Below are 18,901 nucleotides of genomic sequence, written 5' to 3'. Positions count from 1 at the left end.
TTTTTACGCAAAGACATGCCGTATTATCTATTTCTGAGTATTCAACTCGACGCGATAAAAACAAACGAATTACGTATTAAATGAAATTTATATGTTTATTTTGTTACCCACTTGTTAGTAACCTTGTATTGTTCGCAAATACTCATTCAACATAAATTCAGAACAATCGATGTAATAATTAAATAGAGTGCTATACCAATGTAAGTGAATTTCGAGAACGCTCGAAACTTTTAAACTTACGGTGAGATATGGAACCTGAAAAGTTCTTCGCCTGAGGCTATACAATCTATGTTACTTCAAAAACATTTAACATAAACAAATTTTATTTACCAGTTCCATTTATTAGATACAATTGGCAATTACCTGTACATTTACAAAATTTAATTAAATAATAATAATAAGAGAAAACGTAACACTATATATCTACTACTTAACGACACATATACACTTATATGCTAAATAGGCCACCTCATGGGGATCGGTCACCATCTATTACTCACATTGGATACTGAAAGAAATAAAAACTATGAGAAGTATTATAGCAATATTATATGAATGTTTAGTAGTAATACTTCAATCAATACCAAAAGTATCTAAACAGACGACCGTGTACCAATTCGGTATTAAAAACTATATATATGTTCTTATAGTTAATAAAAAAATAGATTATATAGGATGAATCTTAATTACGACCTCAAGAATATTCACATTAAGTTCCCAATTTCATAAGGATCATTAGCTAGATTTATAATATTAAGCAATATATATTAAATTAGTCCAAAGTAATAATTTATATTCTTCCCTTTTTGTGGGCCTTGATTTACGATTTCAAGACTTTTTAATTGCTTATTTTTAAGCCTTTAAGTCAAACGTTGTACTAAGAATAACGTTATTTAATTATAAGAGATTTAATTTAGATAAAGGTTCAAGACGGCAAAAGGTGTCGACTATATTGATTACTATGACGAAGCAAAAGAAAGTAACGCAATTAAACCTTTCTATTTGTGATCCTTTAATTTGAAATGTTGACATGATCTATATCACTAGACGCGTAATTGGCAATTGATAATTTAGTCTATTTACTATCACGTATTTCATGAGGCTAATTTAAACGTTTCGCATCAAACCTGATTTAATAGACTGTGCCAAATTGCAATCAATCACGTAAAACAGTACTAGTAGAGCAAGAAACTTTGAAAAAATGACCTTACATCTATAAGTTAAGATAAACCTTTTATTTATATAAACTTATGTAATTGGTAAACAGTTTATTTGGATAAATATTTGTAACTCAAGTAAATTTAAAGAAATATTTTATTTTTTTATTTTTAACATATATTATGCATTAGCCAGCTTAAAAGATCCAAAAATAATTCTTCTATTCTGTAAGTTTAAATTACAGCTTACATTGCTTGCATCTAAAATCAACAGCGTATACAGTTTAAGTCCCGAAAAGAGGTTTTCTTTTGCTTTTTCAATGTAAAATTTCAAATAAGCCGCTGCCATGGCGCATATAGACGTTATATACGGGTACATTAAAGGATTCGCTTGCTGCGGAAGTCAACCTCGACAAACTCTAATAGAGTCATACAACCAAAGTAATCGTCCCCTTCCTTTAGACGACACCACACGAAACCATATTGTTACATTATCGTCTTAAAAATATTAATTAAATATTGATACTGCGCTCAATGAATTGAAAATTTATTTGATCTCTTCATATTTATTCCCATGAATAAATAATATATTTCATTTTACGAGAATTGAATTTAATCACGGCCCATGTTGCGAAAATGTCTAGTCAACATTTGGTAAAGAAAAAAAAATGGAATAACAAATAATAACAAAGTTAAAATCAGCATTGTTGAAGATTTTCAGTGAGAGCAAATCAAAATATAATCTTTACAGGCAACCTATAGAGCCATAGAAATAGTCTTTTCGCTTTCTCGAATTAATTAATTGTTAAATCGTAAGAATTTATTAAATTCCAATCAAGAATCTTCAAAATAAGAGCAAAACTGATCTTCTCCGTGCAGCTATCGTCCCATAATGAGTGAGATAAAAGTCAGCTAACGCTATTAACAAATAAGATACCTGAGTTATATAGGTATTAGATGATTGAAATTCATAATGTAGCCAGCAGATCTAAAGTACACACGATGAGAGAAACAGCGATTGAGCGCGTTATTTTGTTGCGTGTGTTTCTATTCACTGTACGAGTTTCATGTTAAGCCTCCGGGAGTGTATTCACAATGACAGGCGTCACGCAGACGCGATGCAGGATGAATCTTCACCCTCCCTTTATACGGTATTATTTTTACGAAACCATGATGCCGGGAATATGGACGCATTTGAGATACGTAATTAAGGGATCCCGGTTATATTCCGTTGTTTTTTTCTGATTCGCTTGAAATTAATCAATTTAAAATATACTCATTTTTCGTTTATATTTATATGTTTCGAAATATGAACAATTGTAATTGAATAAATAAAATGGCATCTAGTATTCAATTTTTTCAGTATTGAATATATAAAGTCTGCCTTCGTTGTTTCGACCTGGTTTTGATTTTCAGGAACGATTTTAAGAAATAAATAAATAATGAGGTAACTTAACGACGATAAAAGTAATTGAAGAAATAAAGAACATATAACCAGATTTTTATTAAAGTATTTAACATAATTGAGACATATTTTGTACATGATAAACTTAAAATTTTGTAACAATTAGTCATTTTTGCATTCCATTCTGAAATCAATAGTCGGGATATGGATATCCATTTAATTTAAACTAGATCTAAAAAAACAAAAGATACCTAATTAACATTTCGTATTGAAAATAATATTTATAAACCCCAAATAAGAATTTAATTTAAATTTTGTTCAAATTCACTGTATAATGACAGTCTTTTATCAACTGAATTTTACATAGCTTCGGGCGTGAATAATATTTGAAAGCAAATATTATACTTAATTAACCAATTAACTACTCGCAGGAGCTGTCAGTTCATAATAATTATTATATATAAAATGAAATCGTCACTATATTTAAGAGCGTTTGTTTATATATTTACTTTTAATCAAGATGGAATAGCAGAAAATTGGACGATCGCGATCTGCTAATTAAGTAAAAATTTGAAGGATAGTCAGCTGTAATCTATAGTCTATACTATAATATTATAATTTGAAAATCTGATATGATCTCTATCTGTCTGTCTGTCGCTGTTTCACGACCATACCGCTGGACCGTATTTGTTAAAATTGGTTATTCAGCAAACTTGATCTCCAAGAAAAGACATAGGCTACTTTTTTGACAACTAGCCCCCAAAACGCGATCAAAGCCGCAAAAGAACTAGTAGTATTACATAATTATATTAAATTGGTCGAACCATTGTCATGGAAACATTAAAGGCCGGAGTCACAGCGGATTTGCTGAAGCGAGAAAACAAAGCAAATATTCGTCTCTAAATCCAAATCACACTCTCGTTCCGGTTGCAGTTATATCACTTGGAACTTAGAATCAAAGGGAGAAAACATTTCGAAGAATCTGTGTGCTAATGCCACTGGTGACTTCATTTTCTCCTAGACTTAGAAATGCTGTTAGTATTATGGCTTTAATTATTAGTCATGATTTACACAGTAACTTTTTTTTTATCTATTTGCATATAATTAAGACATCTCCCTAAATAGTTATTAAGAGAATATCAATAATTCAATATTGTTGCGAACTTATCAAACAGAAACAGATTTCCAAAAGTTATGGTTAGTATTCCGATACTTTGAAAAAAGAAAAAGCATTTGAAAATCACGTTGAAAAAAGATAAAGCATTTAGCAGATATTAAAATATCTGCTAAATGCTTTATCTCGCTAAATGATGTACTATGTACGGCTTTCGCAAAAAACCAAATAATATTTTTTTAAATATGTTAATGGTTTTATTTATAAATATCTTTTTTTATTATTGAAATAACCTTTTTTCAAGGCATTTACTTGAACTGGCAACAAACTCATTAGTTACTTTCCAATGTATTCTTTTATCATTCTTTGTATTCTATTTAAAAGAGAAAAAAGAAACAGATTGAAACAGACTTAAGCTTAATAGATAGTCAACTACGATTTACAAATATAACTAACTATACCTACTCAAACATCAGGTTAAGTCTCTATTTCCTACTTCGTTCAAGGTGTCCGATTATGGAACAAATACTCAAACATATTAGAAAAGCCATCTCTAAATTTACTTTTAAGACGCACGCCTACGTGAGCACATATTATTTTCAGAAAACCTCTCATGACTTCTATTATGCACTATTATTATTTATACATATGTTTTATATATAAATATGTATTGTCAATTATTAATTCCCGTCTTTATGGTGTTCTGTTTAAGTCCGTCTTTTGTTCCATTTACTTTGTATTGGTCAATAAAGTATTTAAATAAATAAAAATAACGATAAAACGATATGCTCATGAAACTGGTACATTCAAATTTCATACATAAAGAACAGTACAAATAATCCTACATTTCAAAAATAAATTTCATTTCGAGCCAGCAATTAATTTAAGTATAAGTTACTTACGGTTGCTTTGCCATAGTCTCTTGAGTATTGCGATGTCTACCATGTGCAAAACAGCGCACATGATGACGGCGGCCAGCGCTGCGCGGGGGATGAAGTAGAAGTAAGGCGTCAGCAAGCCAAGCGTCAGCAAAACTATGATACCTATTGATGGAAATGTACATTTCAGTTTATTGGAGAAAGACAGACAAGCTAAGTGTCCATAACTGCAAATTTAGCAGTTTTCAATAACCGAGTCGAGATGGCCCAGTGGTTAGAACACGTGCATCTTAACCGATGATTGCTGGTTCAAACCCAGGCCAGTACCGCTGATTCATCGTGAGGAAACCTGTATGTGACTAATTTCATAGAAATTGTGCCACATGTGTATTCCACCAACATTGCATTGCACCAGCATTGGAACAGCGTGGTGGAATACGTTCCAAACCTTCTCCTCAAAGGGAGAGGAGGCCTTTAGGCCAGCAGTGGGAATGTACAGGCTATTGTTGTTGCTGTTGTTGTTGCAATAACCTATGTTGTTAGGGCAAATTGGTCATCTCATTGTATGACCACTGCCCATAAAAAATGTTGTCGAAAGGTCCTTTTTTCGCATTACTAACCTTGTAAACAGATGTTAGTAGATATTCCTTGTGCATGTAAATACAATGGTTCTCATCCTTCGAACACATTCGTACTAAGTGTTGCAATTTAACGGTAGAACATATTATTATGACTGGTTCATAATCAGACGAAATTGCACCGAGGTTTTCACCAAGTAGTTCAACAACTAATACAATTATCAACATAAACACTAATATTTATTTTGGTTGAATAACAGACGAATGGGTGATATCCATCCAGACAAGCGTCCACTACTCCCATTGCCTGATATGACACTATATATTTATAATTGAGCCGAGATGGTTGCGGGTTCAAATCCAGGCAAACACCATGTGATTAATTTGTGTTTATAATTCGTCTCGTGCTCGGTGACGAAGGAAAACATCGTGAGGAAACCTGCATGTGTCAAATTTCATAGAAATTCTGCCACAAGTAAATTCCTCCAACCCGCATTGGAACAACTTGGTGGAATATGTTCCAAAACCTTCTCCTCAAAGGAAGGCCTTAGCCCAGCTGTGGGAAATTTATAGACTGTTGTTGTTGTTGTTGTTGTTGATATATGATTAGTACTTGCAATTCATTACCATTATGACAAGGACAGTTAATTTACGAATTCCCATAATTTTAAATATTGCAAATATTGTGTAAGTTATAAAACTTTTACTGAGATCATATCACTTAGTTATTCTGAATCACCGTGAGCAGCGTGGTAGCACGTGCGATATTATCGTTGCTTTTTTGGACTTAATTAAAAATCGACGCGAACGAAAAATGTTAATTTTTATTATTTTATTCTTTACATATTAAAAAATGAGGAACACAAGAGTTCGTTTTAAACATTATTTCCAAACGAACTTGTAACAATTACTCAGTTCTTCGTGAGAAAATGTACTTAAAATAACACTGTTATCTGATATGTAACTAGAAACATAAACCGAGTAATTTAATTTCTCTCAGTAACCGACGTTTTAATGTAGTTCCTAAACTTTTAGATAACAGAGCTGTAGATTTAGAACTTGATGCGAGTAACGGAGTGTGCTTTAAAGGAGTATATCAAAAATTTTGAAGTCGGTGCGACAGTAAACTATGCTGGAAACTTTTAGATTTATGGAGGACCAGCTCCCCGACTCGACATCGCTGTTTCGAAGCGAAAAATGATCGCACTTGTGTTGACATGAAGAGTAATACATTTTATAAACCTTATAATTACAATATCCATATAAAATATAATAACAAGACCATTACTATTACTAATTAAGATTCTCGTTGCAGTAATGTCAAAATAATCTATAATATTCATCAATTTTTCATTCTCGATTCCTTTAACTTTTGCCGCATCCCTATGACGTAATTTTGTATGACAATTAGATAAATCTTTATCATAAGTATCAAAATACGCCAATAACTCGTATCGGAAAATTCGAAATAAAAGAACTTTAGAATGTACAAATAAGTGAGTTAATTGAAAGAAAGATTATAAATACCAGTATAAAATCCAGCAGCAGGGGTCCTGACTCCCGATGCGTCGCTGACAGCGCTTCTAGTGAACGAACCGTTCACTGGAAATGAGCGAAAGAAAGCGCCAATAATGTTGCAAGCGCCTAAAGCGACTATTTCTTGAGTGGCGTCCAAAGTCCTGCCTTTCGCTGAAATATATTGAGTTATCAACTTTCTTAAGTCATCGAGATAGGTTTTAATGTCGTTAGACGTTGAGCTTTTGACAGTTTATTATTATGAGACATTGAACGAGGACAACGTTAGATGTGAAATTTATTGTATTAACAATAATAAAAACCACAAAAAATATGATAGATAAAATTGAAAAAACTTATATAATGTGATATATGTTTTATTAATGACTATTGGCTTATTATGACTTGTATTCATATTATATAACAACAGGTTATCTTTTTATATAAGTACTGTTGGAATAAACAAGCAACATCAGCGTCAAGTCACACAACATCCCTTTAAAAAAAAAAGGCGGGTGATTAGATTCGTAGTTGACACATTGAGATCGCGAATATAATTATTACGGTGTAATGTGATTATCGATGGTTATTTGTGTTGTAGACTAAATGTTTTTCTATTTCGGTAGATTGATTGTTATTTTAAATTAAAGATAATTGTTTTAGAGATTAACCAACTTCCTACTTCTGGTTCTAAAAGTACATATATTTTGTGCCTGACTGCCTATTTGTTCTAGAAGTTGGTATTGTGTACTCGTGGTTGAACTCTTTCCTGTGGTGGTGGAATTACCGTCTCATTGAATTGATGAATGTTGGGAATTAAGAATGCACAGACTTGTGCACTATTTCCTGCAAAGTTGGGTCGTTTCCCTTGAGATTACCCTCCGTGCCGAGAATCAGTTAGGAAGACACTATTATCACTATCAAATGTCATGTCATCTTACAATTACTATTATTTTAGTTGAATTTACTATCAACAATGGTTTTTACTACTCGTACTTTAAATTCGAACATGGCGATGAATTTATGTATGTAATGTTTTGGTGTTCTCATATTATTTAACTTGCATAAATTTACTCAATACACAAACTATGTACACACAACCGATGTTAATTATTTATATTATATATAGATATTAATTATATTAATTCCTATTAAATCTTCATGAAGATGCTGCAACGACAATTGTATCAGTTTGTTGTCATTAGTTTACAGCTAACATTTTAAATAAGGTTTTTTTGTCTTCATGGAAAATCATCTCTTTAAGAATGATATACATATTTTAAAATTATTCCTAACTTTTGTTTACATGAAAATTCATAAAAAAAAGTCATAAAAAATAAACATAAAAATTAAAAATACTGATTGATGACGATTATTTATATTAAAATAAATAATAATGTAAAACCAAATACATATTTTCAAACATACCGATGCAACCTGCAATATTACACGGATTAGAAATCCCTTTGTATTTTATCTATTCTATAACACAAGCGCTATTGAAACGTGTCGGAAAATACAATAGTCTAAGCTTACTTTCAAACAGTGCCGTGAAAATTTATAGAGCAAAAACGCTCAGTAATCGATTGTAAGTATTGCTATACAGCTGCATTTTTGCGCTATAAAAAGTAATTGTATTAACATTTATGATATTTTAGTATCGAAAATTACTATATAAATTTCGTTTACAAAAATAAAAAAGTTATTTTAGTTATAAGCGGTAAAAACTTATATTATTTTTTAAAATTAGGTATTTGGTATATTTTTTATTTCATTTCTTATGAATTCACCGTCTTATAGTGCCATATTGCAACTCAAGTAATAAGAAATGAATGACGGAAAACTATCGAAAAAATAATAAAAAGTTACATTTCTGTTTAAAAGAATAATTAAATCTAAATACTTATTTTAAATGGTCTTATGTTGTTATTTAATTTAATTGGTGTATAGAAGCATATCTCTGTATAGCATTAATTCCAGGATGAGTATTTAAAGCTTTAAAGCTAATAATTCAAATAATGGGACAGAGAAATTCCATCCATTTACATCAACTCGACTCACTTGGAAAACATGCAATGCATTTTAACCAAATTATTTCGCGCACGATTTATGTCACTGGCTTTACGTACATGGATAATGACAGTTGCCATAAAAAGTAACACAGGTTCGCATAACGACAGCTTGATACTGATTTCAAACAGCGACAATTATGTTATAAGCCTCATTACTATTTCATACTCTATTCGTACCTGACTATACTCATTCGAATTTTCTGGATTATTATGGGATTATTGTTAAGTGTATTAATGAGAACATAAGTTAAAATATGTTAAAGTAAGATTTCATTTAGAACATTTGTAGCGTGAAGAACGAATATTTTTTTACAAGATGAATGAATAAACTCATTTTTAACGAACAAATCCGCTAACATAATCTTGTATCATGATAATTTGTCAAAACACACTTAGTATTTAGTGAATGACACTGACCTACATTACGGTAAGTCTTTTTGCATTCAGGTTTTTAGTGTGTAATGTGTACATATATTAAAATACAAACTTTAAAAATGTAAAGAGCACCTTTTTACTTTGAATTTATTTAAATACAAAAACTCAGTACTCGCTCGTTACAGCTCTTCTTCCGTTGATGAGTGGAATATGAAAAGTAATCCATCTCGCTGAGCCACTGCGGGTTACTGCATGTACACATCAAAATTTCCTCCGACTCATGCAGATTTCCTCACGTTTTCCTTCAGCGCTGAACACGAGGTGAATTGTTATGACGTCTCAGTATTACAACGATTACTTTTATATTCATTCAGGAAGATTTTTAACCTCATTAATCAACGTTATCAATTTTTCTTACAATGTAAGTTTAGTCGCAGGATCGTACAAAAAGGTCACATTCAATTTCAATGGAGTAATAAAGCATTCGTTCATTCGTTGCATTATAATACAAATGTTGACAACTTCACTTTACTATAGATAAATAAATAACTTTATTCCTACTCAACAATATATGTTATATGGGATTAATCTCTGGTTGGGTTGTTCTCCTCTCAAATTAATGGATGAATAGATTATGAGCTTCAGAATGTCATTCTTTTTATACCTAGTAAGTAGTTTAAATCACTGTTTATTTTATCTAGTAAGTAGTTTAAATCACTGTTTATTTTTATTAAGATCAAAAATAATGGTTGTTAAGGAGGTTTATTTAAGGATTTTTATATTGATTTATTATTTCCAAATATCAAATAAGAAATATTTAGGTAACGTTTCCAACATTTATTGTAAAATAATGTGTCAATACACTTGGGTTTCACTATCTTTAATCAAAAGTAAAAATAATTGCCGTCCACGTAAAGTCATTAAAAACATTATAATAAATTCGATTCTTTAAGCAAAGCTAACTTATTAAATAACATTGATAAAATAAATGCAGGTACATCCTTTTTAAGCTGCCCCGAGGCATGCAAAACACTTCTAAATTCTAACAAAATAAAAACCAACGATTGCCTAAAAATTTTGACACAAAATATTAGAAGTATCACCAAAAATATCTCAGAATTTGAAGTTTTCCTGGCTCGTATAGATATTCCGTGTGACTTATATATTCTAACCGAAACTTGGAATTCTAAAACTATAAATTTTCCATGCTTATTAAATTACAGCACTCACTACACTAAAAATAATTACAACCAAAATGATGGTGTCGTAGCCTACATAAGACATGGTTTAAGCTGTTCTGTCGAGGAAATAATGTTATCTGACGCTACTTGCTTAGTTATCAAAATACAGAATGACGCTATTATTATAGGGATTTACAGATCACCTTCACATAAAAAACTTGAAAATTTCAAATAAGCCAGTTGTCAGACAAAACGCGTAGTCTTATTTATATTTTCAAAACTTTACGACATATAGCTGATTTTAGTCTTATAAAAACAATCTACTTTGCATTGGTGGAGTCAATTTTGTCTTACTGTATTACATCTTGGGGTGGAGCCAAAAAAACACACCTCATAAAACTAGAAAGGGCACAGCGAGCGTTATTAAAAGTTATGACATTCAAATCTTATATGCACCCAACAGTCGCCCTCTACTCCGAATGTGATGTACTAACAGTAAGACAACTATTTATTAAAAATACAATAATGTCCCAGCATCAAAAAATAGTATATAATCCTTCAACATTACTCACTCGGCGAAAATACAACGCTTGTCCTATCATTCCATACAAAACCGACTATATAAAAAAATTCCAGTGCTATCTCGGTCCTATGCTTTATAATAAAATAAATAAATTGTTAAATTTTTATCCACTCAATAGAACCAAATGTAAAGGCACACTATTATCCTGGTTAAAAACACAAAATTATGAGGAATTGGAAAAACTGTTTGTTACTCTAAAATAAATAATACTATAAACATATAAAAAATCAAAATTTTCAAATCTTTTATAAACCTTTTATTACAGTTTTAATATTTTATTTTCTTCTATTTGTTAAACTAAGTTAAAAAAAAACATATTTTTTCATATTTACGTTTACAATTTAAATTAAAGTATTACATTTTATTCTTATGCTTAGTTCATAGTTTTTGTGGTCTAACCTATCAAATTGTAAGTTTGAAGGTAGAAATAGAAATGTCGCTGATGTTGTTTTGTATAGAGTTTTAACTTTTACCCTCATTCACTAATTACTTTTGTAGTTTATTTTTAGAAATAAGATATAATAGTGACATCGGAAGAGTCTAGCGTTTAAGATACAGGCTCGGCCTAGTTTAAACGCTAGTGTTTACTAACCTCAATGTCAACATAAAATCATGTAAAATTAGGTATTATAGGTTAAGACTAATGTACATTTCTTGGAGTCAATAAAGATTATTATTATTATTATTATTATTATTATTATACCGAAAAATGCGTGGAAATGTAACTTAGCCAGAATTAAAAACATCTTCCAAATTATTTATGATTAATTCAAAATATATGCATTTAATATAATCAAAATAAGTACAGACGCTACAAACGATGTTTGGTCACCATAAAGATGAGACCTTTATTGGATAAATTCAAACTACATTTACCGAACTCATATTCACGTTTTTAAAAAAATGCATTAGACCCATCATTCAAACCACTTACTCGTACTCTACAAAGAAGCACCACTTGGTTTTTTAAACAGCTTATAAATATAGCTATGAATATATAGTTAATATATAGATATGTATAGAGACTTTAGAGAAGGATACGCTTCATATCTCAAGTGACGTCGCGTTCATTATTTTTAAGTACTTGTATCACAACTGTACTCTTAATCAAGTCTCATACGACTCTCAACTTCCCACACACAAATAACTATTTTATACAGTAAATACATTTAATTGCCTACTTGATATCTTGTCTAAATTTATGCGTTTATTGCGCATAGGATTGTGAAACTAGATTTATAAATGGCTTACATATATGGGAATAGAAAAAGAGTTATATTAGATGAAATGAATGTATCTTTTTTACAAATTGTGCCAATAAACTGGTTCATAAAAGGGCTCGTATTAAAAATTAAATTCATAATAAATTAAATTAATTATATATAATATTTATTTTTGAAAAGCTAGGAAACGAATGAACACAACCAGACCGTCGTACAGTAAGCCTCACCACATAACTGCAATAGACACGTAAATTTTTTATATAAGGTCCCCCAAGTGGAGAGAGTAACTGGTATCTTCTGGTGAGGCCTGGTATTTGATTGTAGATTGATTGCAAGCGTCGGGATACTAAAGATTTATGGCAGTATTTATTTATTTATGGCATGGTTTCAACGACATCAAACCGTGCAGACATAACACGTTAGTATGGCGTGACCGCAACTTTTACATTGTGCGATGTTAGTTTCTACGACACGACGTCGTAACATTACAGAATACCTTGTTGGCTTGTTTCAGTAATGTTTTAGTTAAATTGTATTAAGTACGGCCTCCAATATTATTCAATTACGTTCGCGTTCCCTGTTAAAGTTAATTTCAATTATCTTACTACTTAAAATAACACATTTCTGATACAAAAAAAATATGATCAATAGCTAGAACAGAACTTTAATTCGATCCACTAACGCAAGAAAAAAAATTACAAAAAAAAATGTTTAAAATTCTTCAAGGCCACTGATTTCAGAAATTCATTCTTTCGTGATACGTAACAAATATTAATTGATTATCTCATCTTTTATCCGGAAATGATCAAGTTATAACATTTACCAATACGATTATACGAGCTTCTATTAGGGCCGTGGGCAATAGCGCGTACATTATAGATAATTTATCTATTATTATCGGCATGAATAATTTCGTATACTTTGTCGACCTATTATAAACTTACATCTGTTCAAAATTATCAAATACCAATTTAATGTAACCGTTCCGATCCCTGTGCATGGGTTAATTAAAGTTGAAAACGCGTGTGCGTCTCGTTATACCCGACAGATGTGATAACTTACACTGTCTGAAATACGGCTAGCGTTATAGGTTAGAGTGAGAGAGGAGCCTAATTTAAGATACCTTTTAGAGAGAAAGGGATGCCAGATAATCTGGTGCCGTAACGCGTTACGTTACGAAGCAGTTTACGTATAAAAAGTTATCACTTCAAAAATATCACTTGTGTTAAAATATGATATTAGGAAAATTTGTATTGTATATATTATGTATACTCCTAGTCCAAATTGCAAGATGTATAAAATAAAAATATCGAAGATATGTTTACTATATTATTAAAATATTGCGGTACATATAAGTGCTGTGTGACAAAACGATTTATTACACATTTTAAACGTAAAAAATTTAAATGAATTCTAGTTAATATACTTGTTGTTGGATCTTAAGACATTTTGAAGGCATCTACAAATATATTAAATATCAAAGTTTTCTTATATCTCTTATAGTCTTTCGAGAGAGCGAATGGGTCAACAGTTTTCTCTTCGACTATGTTGACATAATGAGCTTATGTCAACTTCACACCTATAAAAAATACGTACTCGATGTTGCATAGAAAATGTGTGAAGCATGCATGCTTTCTCTTCTAATAAATATAAAAATGTAATCAGCGCCAGTCTACAATGTGCGTGATCTCAGACGACCTGCGTTATTAAATAAATTTTGTTAAGTCATCATCAAACGAAGACTTCAGTAAATAAAGGGAATCATACTTCATAATTTCGTTATATTATCTGTTGTTAAAAATTAAGAACAAAATTGACGGACACGACAGAATGACGGATCTATTTCAAATTAAATCTCCGTAAAATGGGGGAGTTTCCCTTATTTGAATATCAAATTTAGGTTTGTTATTATAACAATATCTTATTACGATTCTTCTTTAAGTGCTCCGTTACTCCGGAAGTTTGGCCGTTAACGTTTTAAATGACTCTCTATCTATTTCCAGTTGAAATCGTTCTTCTAAGGCACCACGCAATTTCAGCCCATTCTAGAATATTCACTGACCACGATTTCATTTTCAGATCATAATCAGAATAATTATAAATAAATTAAAGAAATACGACGAAAAAATTATTGAAATCAAACAAATCAGAGAATTATTGAACGTTAGATTTTATCATAATACGAAAATGGACCATATTTGCAATTTAAATAACAATAAAAATGTAAACAATATTTTTTATTATTTTTAAACATTTAGCTACAAGTATGTTTTTAATTACATCGTAATGATAGATCTGTCCAATGTCCAAAGACGAAAGGCCAACACAATTTAATTTATTAACTCCGCTCAGAAATAAACGCTAGCCAGTCCAATGGCGATGGATATATTCGTTGTATGCCTTACAGTCACCTTATGAATATTGCAACGCTATGCAGAAGCTTGAATTTTATTACCATAGCTATTGCAAATAAAATTTAGTACGATTTTTGAATGCAAACGATATACTGAATTTAACTAGATTGGATCCTTATGAGAATATTAAAAATAACAACAAAATATATATCTTGTACTTGAATTAAGTAAGTATGGAAAGTGTGAACTAGCAACTATTTGACTGGCCTATGCTTAAAATTTAATTTTTTCAAATTTATCCCTGTGATTAGAAATGTATATATAGGTAATCTAGCTAATGTGTCATCAAACTATTTATTTTTTTATGAAGAAATATTCCCCGTACCATCAAAAAGAAATCAGTTTTATGTATCCTGTAATCCACATATAGAGCACATATACAAATATACCTAAGTTTATATAGTTTGAATAAAAAGTTGATACCATTAAAGTCGAATGTAGATGTAATAAAATATAACGTAACAACACGTTAAACAAACATAAAGGGAAATATATAGCTTTAGAACAAATAAAACACTTTAAAACAACGTAAACACAAGTCTACTTATTTTAGAATCTTCGGAATGTTCCAAGTTTTGTATATATCAGCATTAGATATTACTACGACAAATTGTTATTCGCCTATAAAAATATCGCAGCAGTAACTCCAGAGCGATGAACTATCTAAGACAATAAATATTCTACTATAATGTGCAGTACGGATATTGTAATAAAGTCTAGTTTTGTGTAAAGTGTCTGAATGTTTCGATCAAACTCAGAACATGTGCGCCTCGAGCTACTTTTAATGGAGTGTGTTGGTCATAATTCGTTTCTGCAATTTGAGTCACCTTTTCGCGCTCCGTATGCATTTTACCCGCTCTTTGTAAAACTATATGTTCTCTTTTAAGTTAACAAAAGAGATGCAGCAACTCTTTTAATGTAACATGAGGACACATTAGATGGAATATATGTATTTCGAATTTTTGGCCACTCGTTTCGTTTAAATTTCTCTATAAAGACTGTTAATATAATTTATTAATTTAATAATATCTATTAAATAAATATAAAAATTGAGCCTTCTTTATCCCCCGAGGATTTTTACTTCGCAAATATATAATAACGATCTATACGCAACGTGTACGTCACACGATATTATACTTTATATTCATAGAAATAAAGACTAATTCATTCGATTTGCTGTACTACGTCTCATTACCGTTGTTAATTAGTAAGCACAACCAAAGACCACTCAAGTCGTTCCAAACGTTTTCATCGTTTACTCAACATTACTCTTTTAACTTAAGACGACTTTCATGTTAAAAGTATTTTAAATTCAAAAGAAATTAAGAGCATCGTAAGTTTATTTCATAATGTGAATGAGGCATAAATAGTGAGAATGTATTGAAAGTCCTATTAAAATTTTAACCAAACACTAATTGAAACGAATTATATTTATGTAAAGCATTTGCTAGTCTTCAAAATAATTATAAGAACACAATATTAAACGTTGTACACAATTGGTGACGTACGCGATATTCAATCTCTCAGCATGTCATAACCTAACCAATCTAATCTTAGGCTCTTGTTGTTAGTACACATACCAACATGTATAATGTTAATTCTGAGCTTAGTCATTAACGTCTATGTTAACAAGTCAATTGTTGAAAACTAACAAGTTATAATTAAACATTTACTAGTATATATATTATATAGTAATAGTACCAACTTGCAAAACCAAATTAATTCAAAAGCGAACGATATAAGATTCAGAAGCGTTCATGAACCCAAATTCATATATTTTTTAAACAAATCTATGTATAAAGCTATGTAATATATCGATTGTATACTTCACTAGAATACTATATTTTAAATGTCAATATAAATAGTATATATAAGTGGTTAGTAATAAAAACATGTAATTTAATGTTCAGTTATGTAACGAAGTTTATAAATTATTTCATCGTATAATTCGATTTTTTACGTATTTTTAGCTGTTTATTCGTTGTTTTTTTTTTTGCTTCTTTGTTTGCTTTATCTATACATATAATTTGGAGTTTCTGTTTGTAATATTAAAAGAAACACTTTTTACTAAATGCATAATTATGTATGTATAAATGACGCATTTTTTTACAATTTTTATATATCTGTCTGTCTGTTTGTTCCGGCTAATTTCTTAAGCGTCTGTATGTGTTTGACGGGACTTCCACTGTCAGAAAGCTAATTTAATAAGGAGTAACTTAAGCTACAGCGATAAGTTTGTTGTTAAATTCCACCGCACAAGAAATCACGGGCGCAGCTAGTGAAATCATAAGCATATGCACATGGTATGTACTTCTTATATTAAGATATTTTTATTGTACAAAAGAAATTTAAATAAATAAATAAATGTACTTACAAAAAGCCTTCGCGATGGCAACGTTTGATATGATACCAACAAGTGGGACCACCAGGAGTCCTGAGCCGAGGTGTGACAACATGTCACCCGCGGAAACTGTCGTATTTCCAATCGTCGTGTAGAAAGGGGGAAGCTGCGGCTTCGGCAAACCTGGCGTTATGTTACCTGCATAAAAAATTAAAAATAATACGATCATACTAATTAATTATATTATTCAGTCGATGTGACTGATGAATAGAACACGAGCATCATTACAGAGCTGGCGAAAACGATTAATTTTTAACTATCAATTTTTTGCTAGAAAATATAGCTAAAACCATCGTGATGAATGTTCGAATAAATTTAAGAAATTCTAACTCGTGATATTTCAACAAGTCGCATTATATCGAAACATTACTAATAAATAAATAAATTATAAATTTGAGACAACATCACATACGTTACTCTGATCCCAATGTAAGTAGCTAAAGTACTTGTGTTATGGAAAATCAGAAGTAACGACGGTGCCACAAACACCCAGATCCAAGACAACAAAAAATATTTATGATAATCTACATCGACTCAGCCAGGAATCGAACCCATGAAAACCGGTGTACACACCACTCGACCACGGAGGTCGTCATAAATCTTTTTTAATAATAAAAGGGCGACCCGCAGGGTGATTACCTAAGTGATTTACTTCGTATTAAAGTTGAAAATGATTATCGCGTTTACAGTTGATTGCACTTACTACATTTTAATTGTGTTCTATAATATATTTTAAACGTAAAACGAACTTTCACTTCAATCATTTATATTTAATAAATAATATCATGACACAGCGGAATTCAAGTATTTTAGAATTATCTTTACCATTTAAACTTTATAATGTCGAAATTTAATACAGAAATTAAAAGAACATAAACTTTTATAAAATTTATAATACCATATAATACCAAAATGGATCACTTTATAATTTACGAAATGTTATTGTTAAAATATAGAAGCTTTTAACGAGATCCAAGAGCTCATTCTTAGGTAGTTCTAAGACTACTCGTTAATATTAAATTGGTGTTAGGGCTCTTTGCAAGCTAACCTCATCATATATTCTAGGTAGGCCGCAGAACTTAGTTTAACTGTGTGTCGATTTAAAGGTTGAAAAAGACAGTGTAACACGCATGAATGGCAGAACTACACGTGAACCTATTTATAATTTATTTATTATAGATAGGCGAATAAAAGCAAAACCAGTGTAAGCGAGTGCCCCTAGATACGGTGTTGTGCCATTTCGTTCTGTTCCATTGATTGGCATATAACACTATATCTTATTTTAAAAATGATTGAGCTGCCTTTAGAAAATTGGGTGATTGCGGGAATTGTAACAAAATATATAAGAAGATTGGAGTATTATTGTAAAACGTGATTATATATCTACCATCCCGAACTACTGAATTTACACTAGCTAAAATAAGATACAACGTTACCCATCCTTGCTATTACAATGCTGCTTGTCAATTCTACTACAATGCTTCATGTAATCCGTTATTTACCGCTGACGGTAACTGTGACAACGCATACCTTTCATAATACCATTATCATCAAACTAGTTATCGCCCCGGTTTCGCTCGGTTTCAGGTTTGTCATGTGTTAGGCAAAAAGTTGTCGATGTTTTCCAAGGAGTTCAAATTTGCTTCATACCAAATTTCATCAAATACATAGTAGAAGACAACAAAAGACAAGGGGGATGGATTGTGTGAAAGAAAAACTGTAGTTAGGAAGAATGTTACTTTTGCGATGACGTCTGACAGAGAAGAAGAAGACAAGCTGAACCGACCCCAAATGAAATTGAGATTGGGCATGAGGACGAAGGACATATTTCATCAAATTCGGTACATAAACAGACTGAGTTGCTTTCACATTTATGGTATTAGTATAGATAACAAACATAAATTGTTAAAAAAAATCTCGATAATCAGATTCTATTATTTTTAAAGGTTTTTATACTACTCGTTGTTTATTGGTAATTCTGTATCAGTACTGACTTTGAATCTCT

At 30.8% G+C, this 18,901-nt stretch overlaps 1 protein-coding gene across 1 annotated transcript in view; it reads right to left on the bottom strand.

Moving 5' to 3' along the window:
- The window catches only part of LOC124530003 (sodium-independent sulfate anion transporter-like), a 72,568-nt gene that overhangs the window by 29,861 nt on the left and 23,806 nt on the right, over window positions 1-18,901 (bottom strand). The window contains exons 6-8 of the mRNA XM_047103975.1: window positions 16,870-17,034; window positions 6,660-6,821; window positions 4,579-4,719 (exon numbers count right to left, since the gene is read on the bottom strand). Of these exons, the coding sequence (XP_046959931.1) occupies window positions 4,579-4,719; window positions 6,660-6,821; window positions 16,870-17,034 (468 nt within the window). The remainder of the gene's footprint in view (window positions 1-4,578; window positions 4,720-6,659; window positions 6,822-16,869; window positions 17,035-18,901) is intronic.

Source organism: Vanessa cardui, chromosome 5 (assembly GCF_905220365.1).
Source record: "Vanessa cardui chromosome 5, ilVanCard2.1, whole genome shotgun sequence".
In the NCBI taxonomy this organism is placed as follows: Eukaryota; Metazoa; Arthropoda; class Insecta; order Lepidoptera; family Nymphalidae; genus Vanessa; species Vanessa cardui.
The sequence above is the reverse complement of the archived record's forward strand: the minus strand, read 5'-3'. Positions and strand labels throughout refer to the sequence as shown.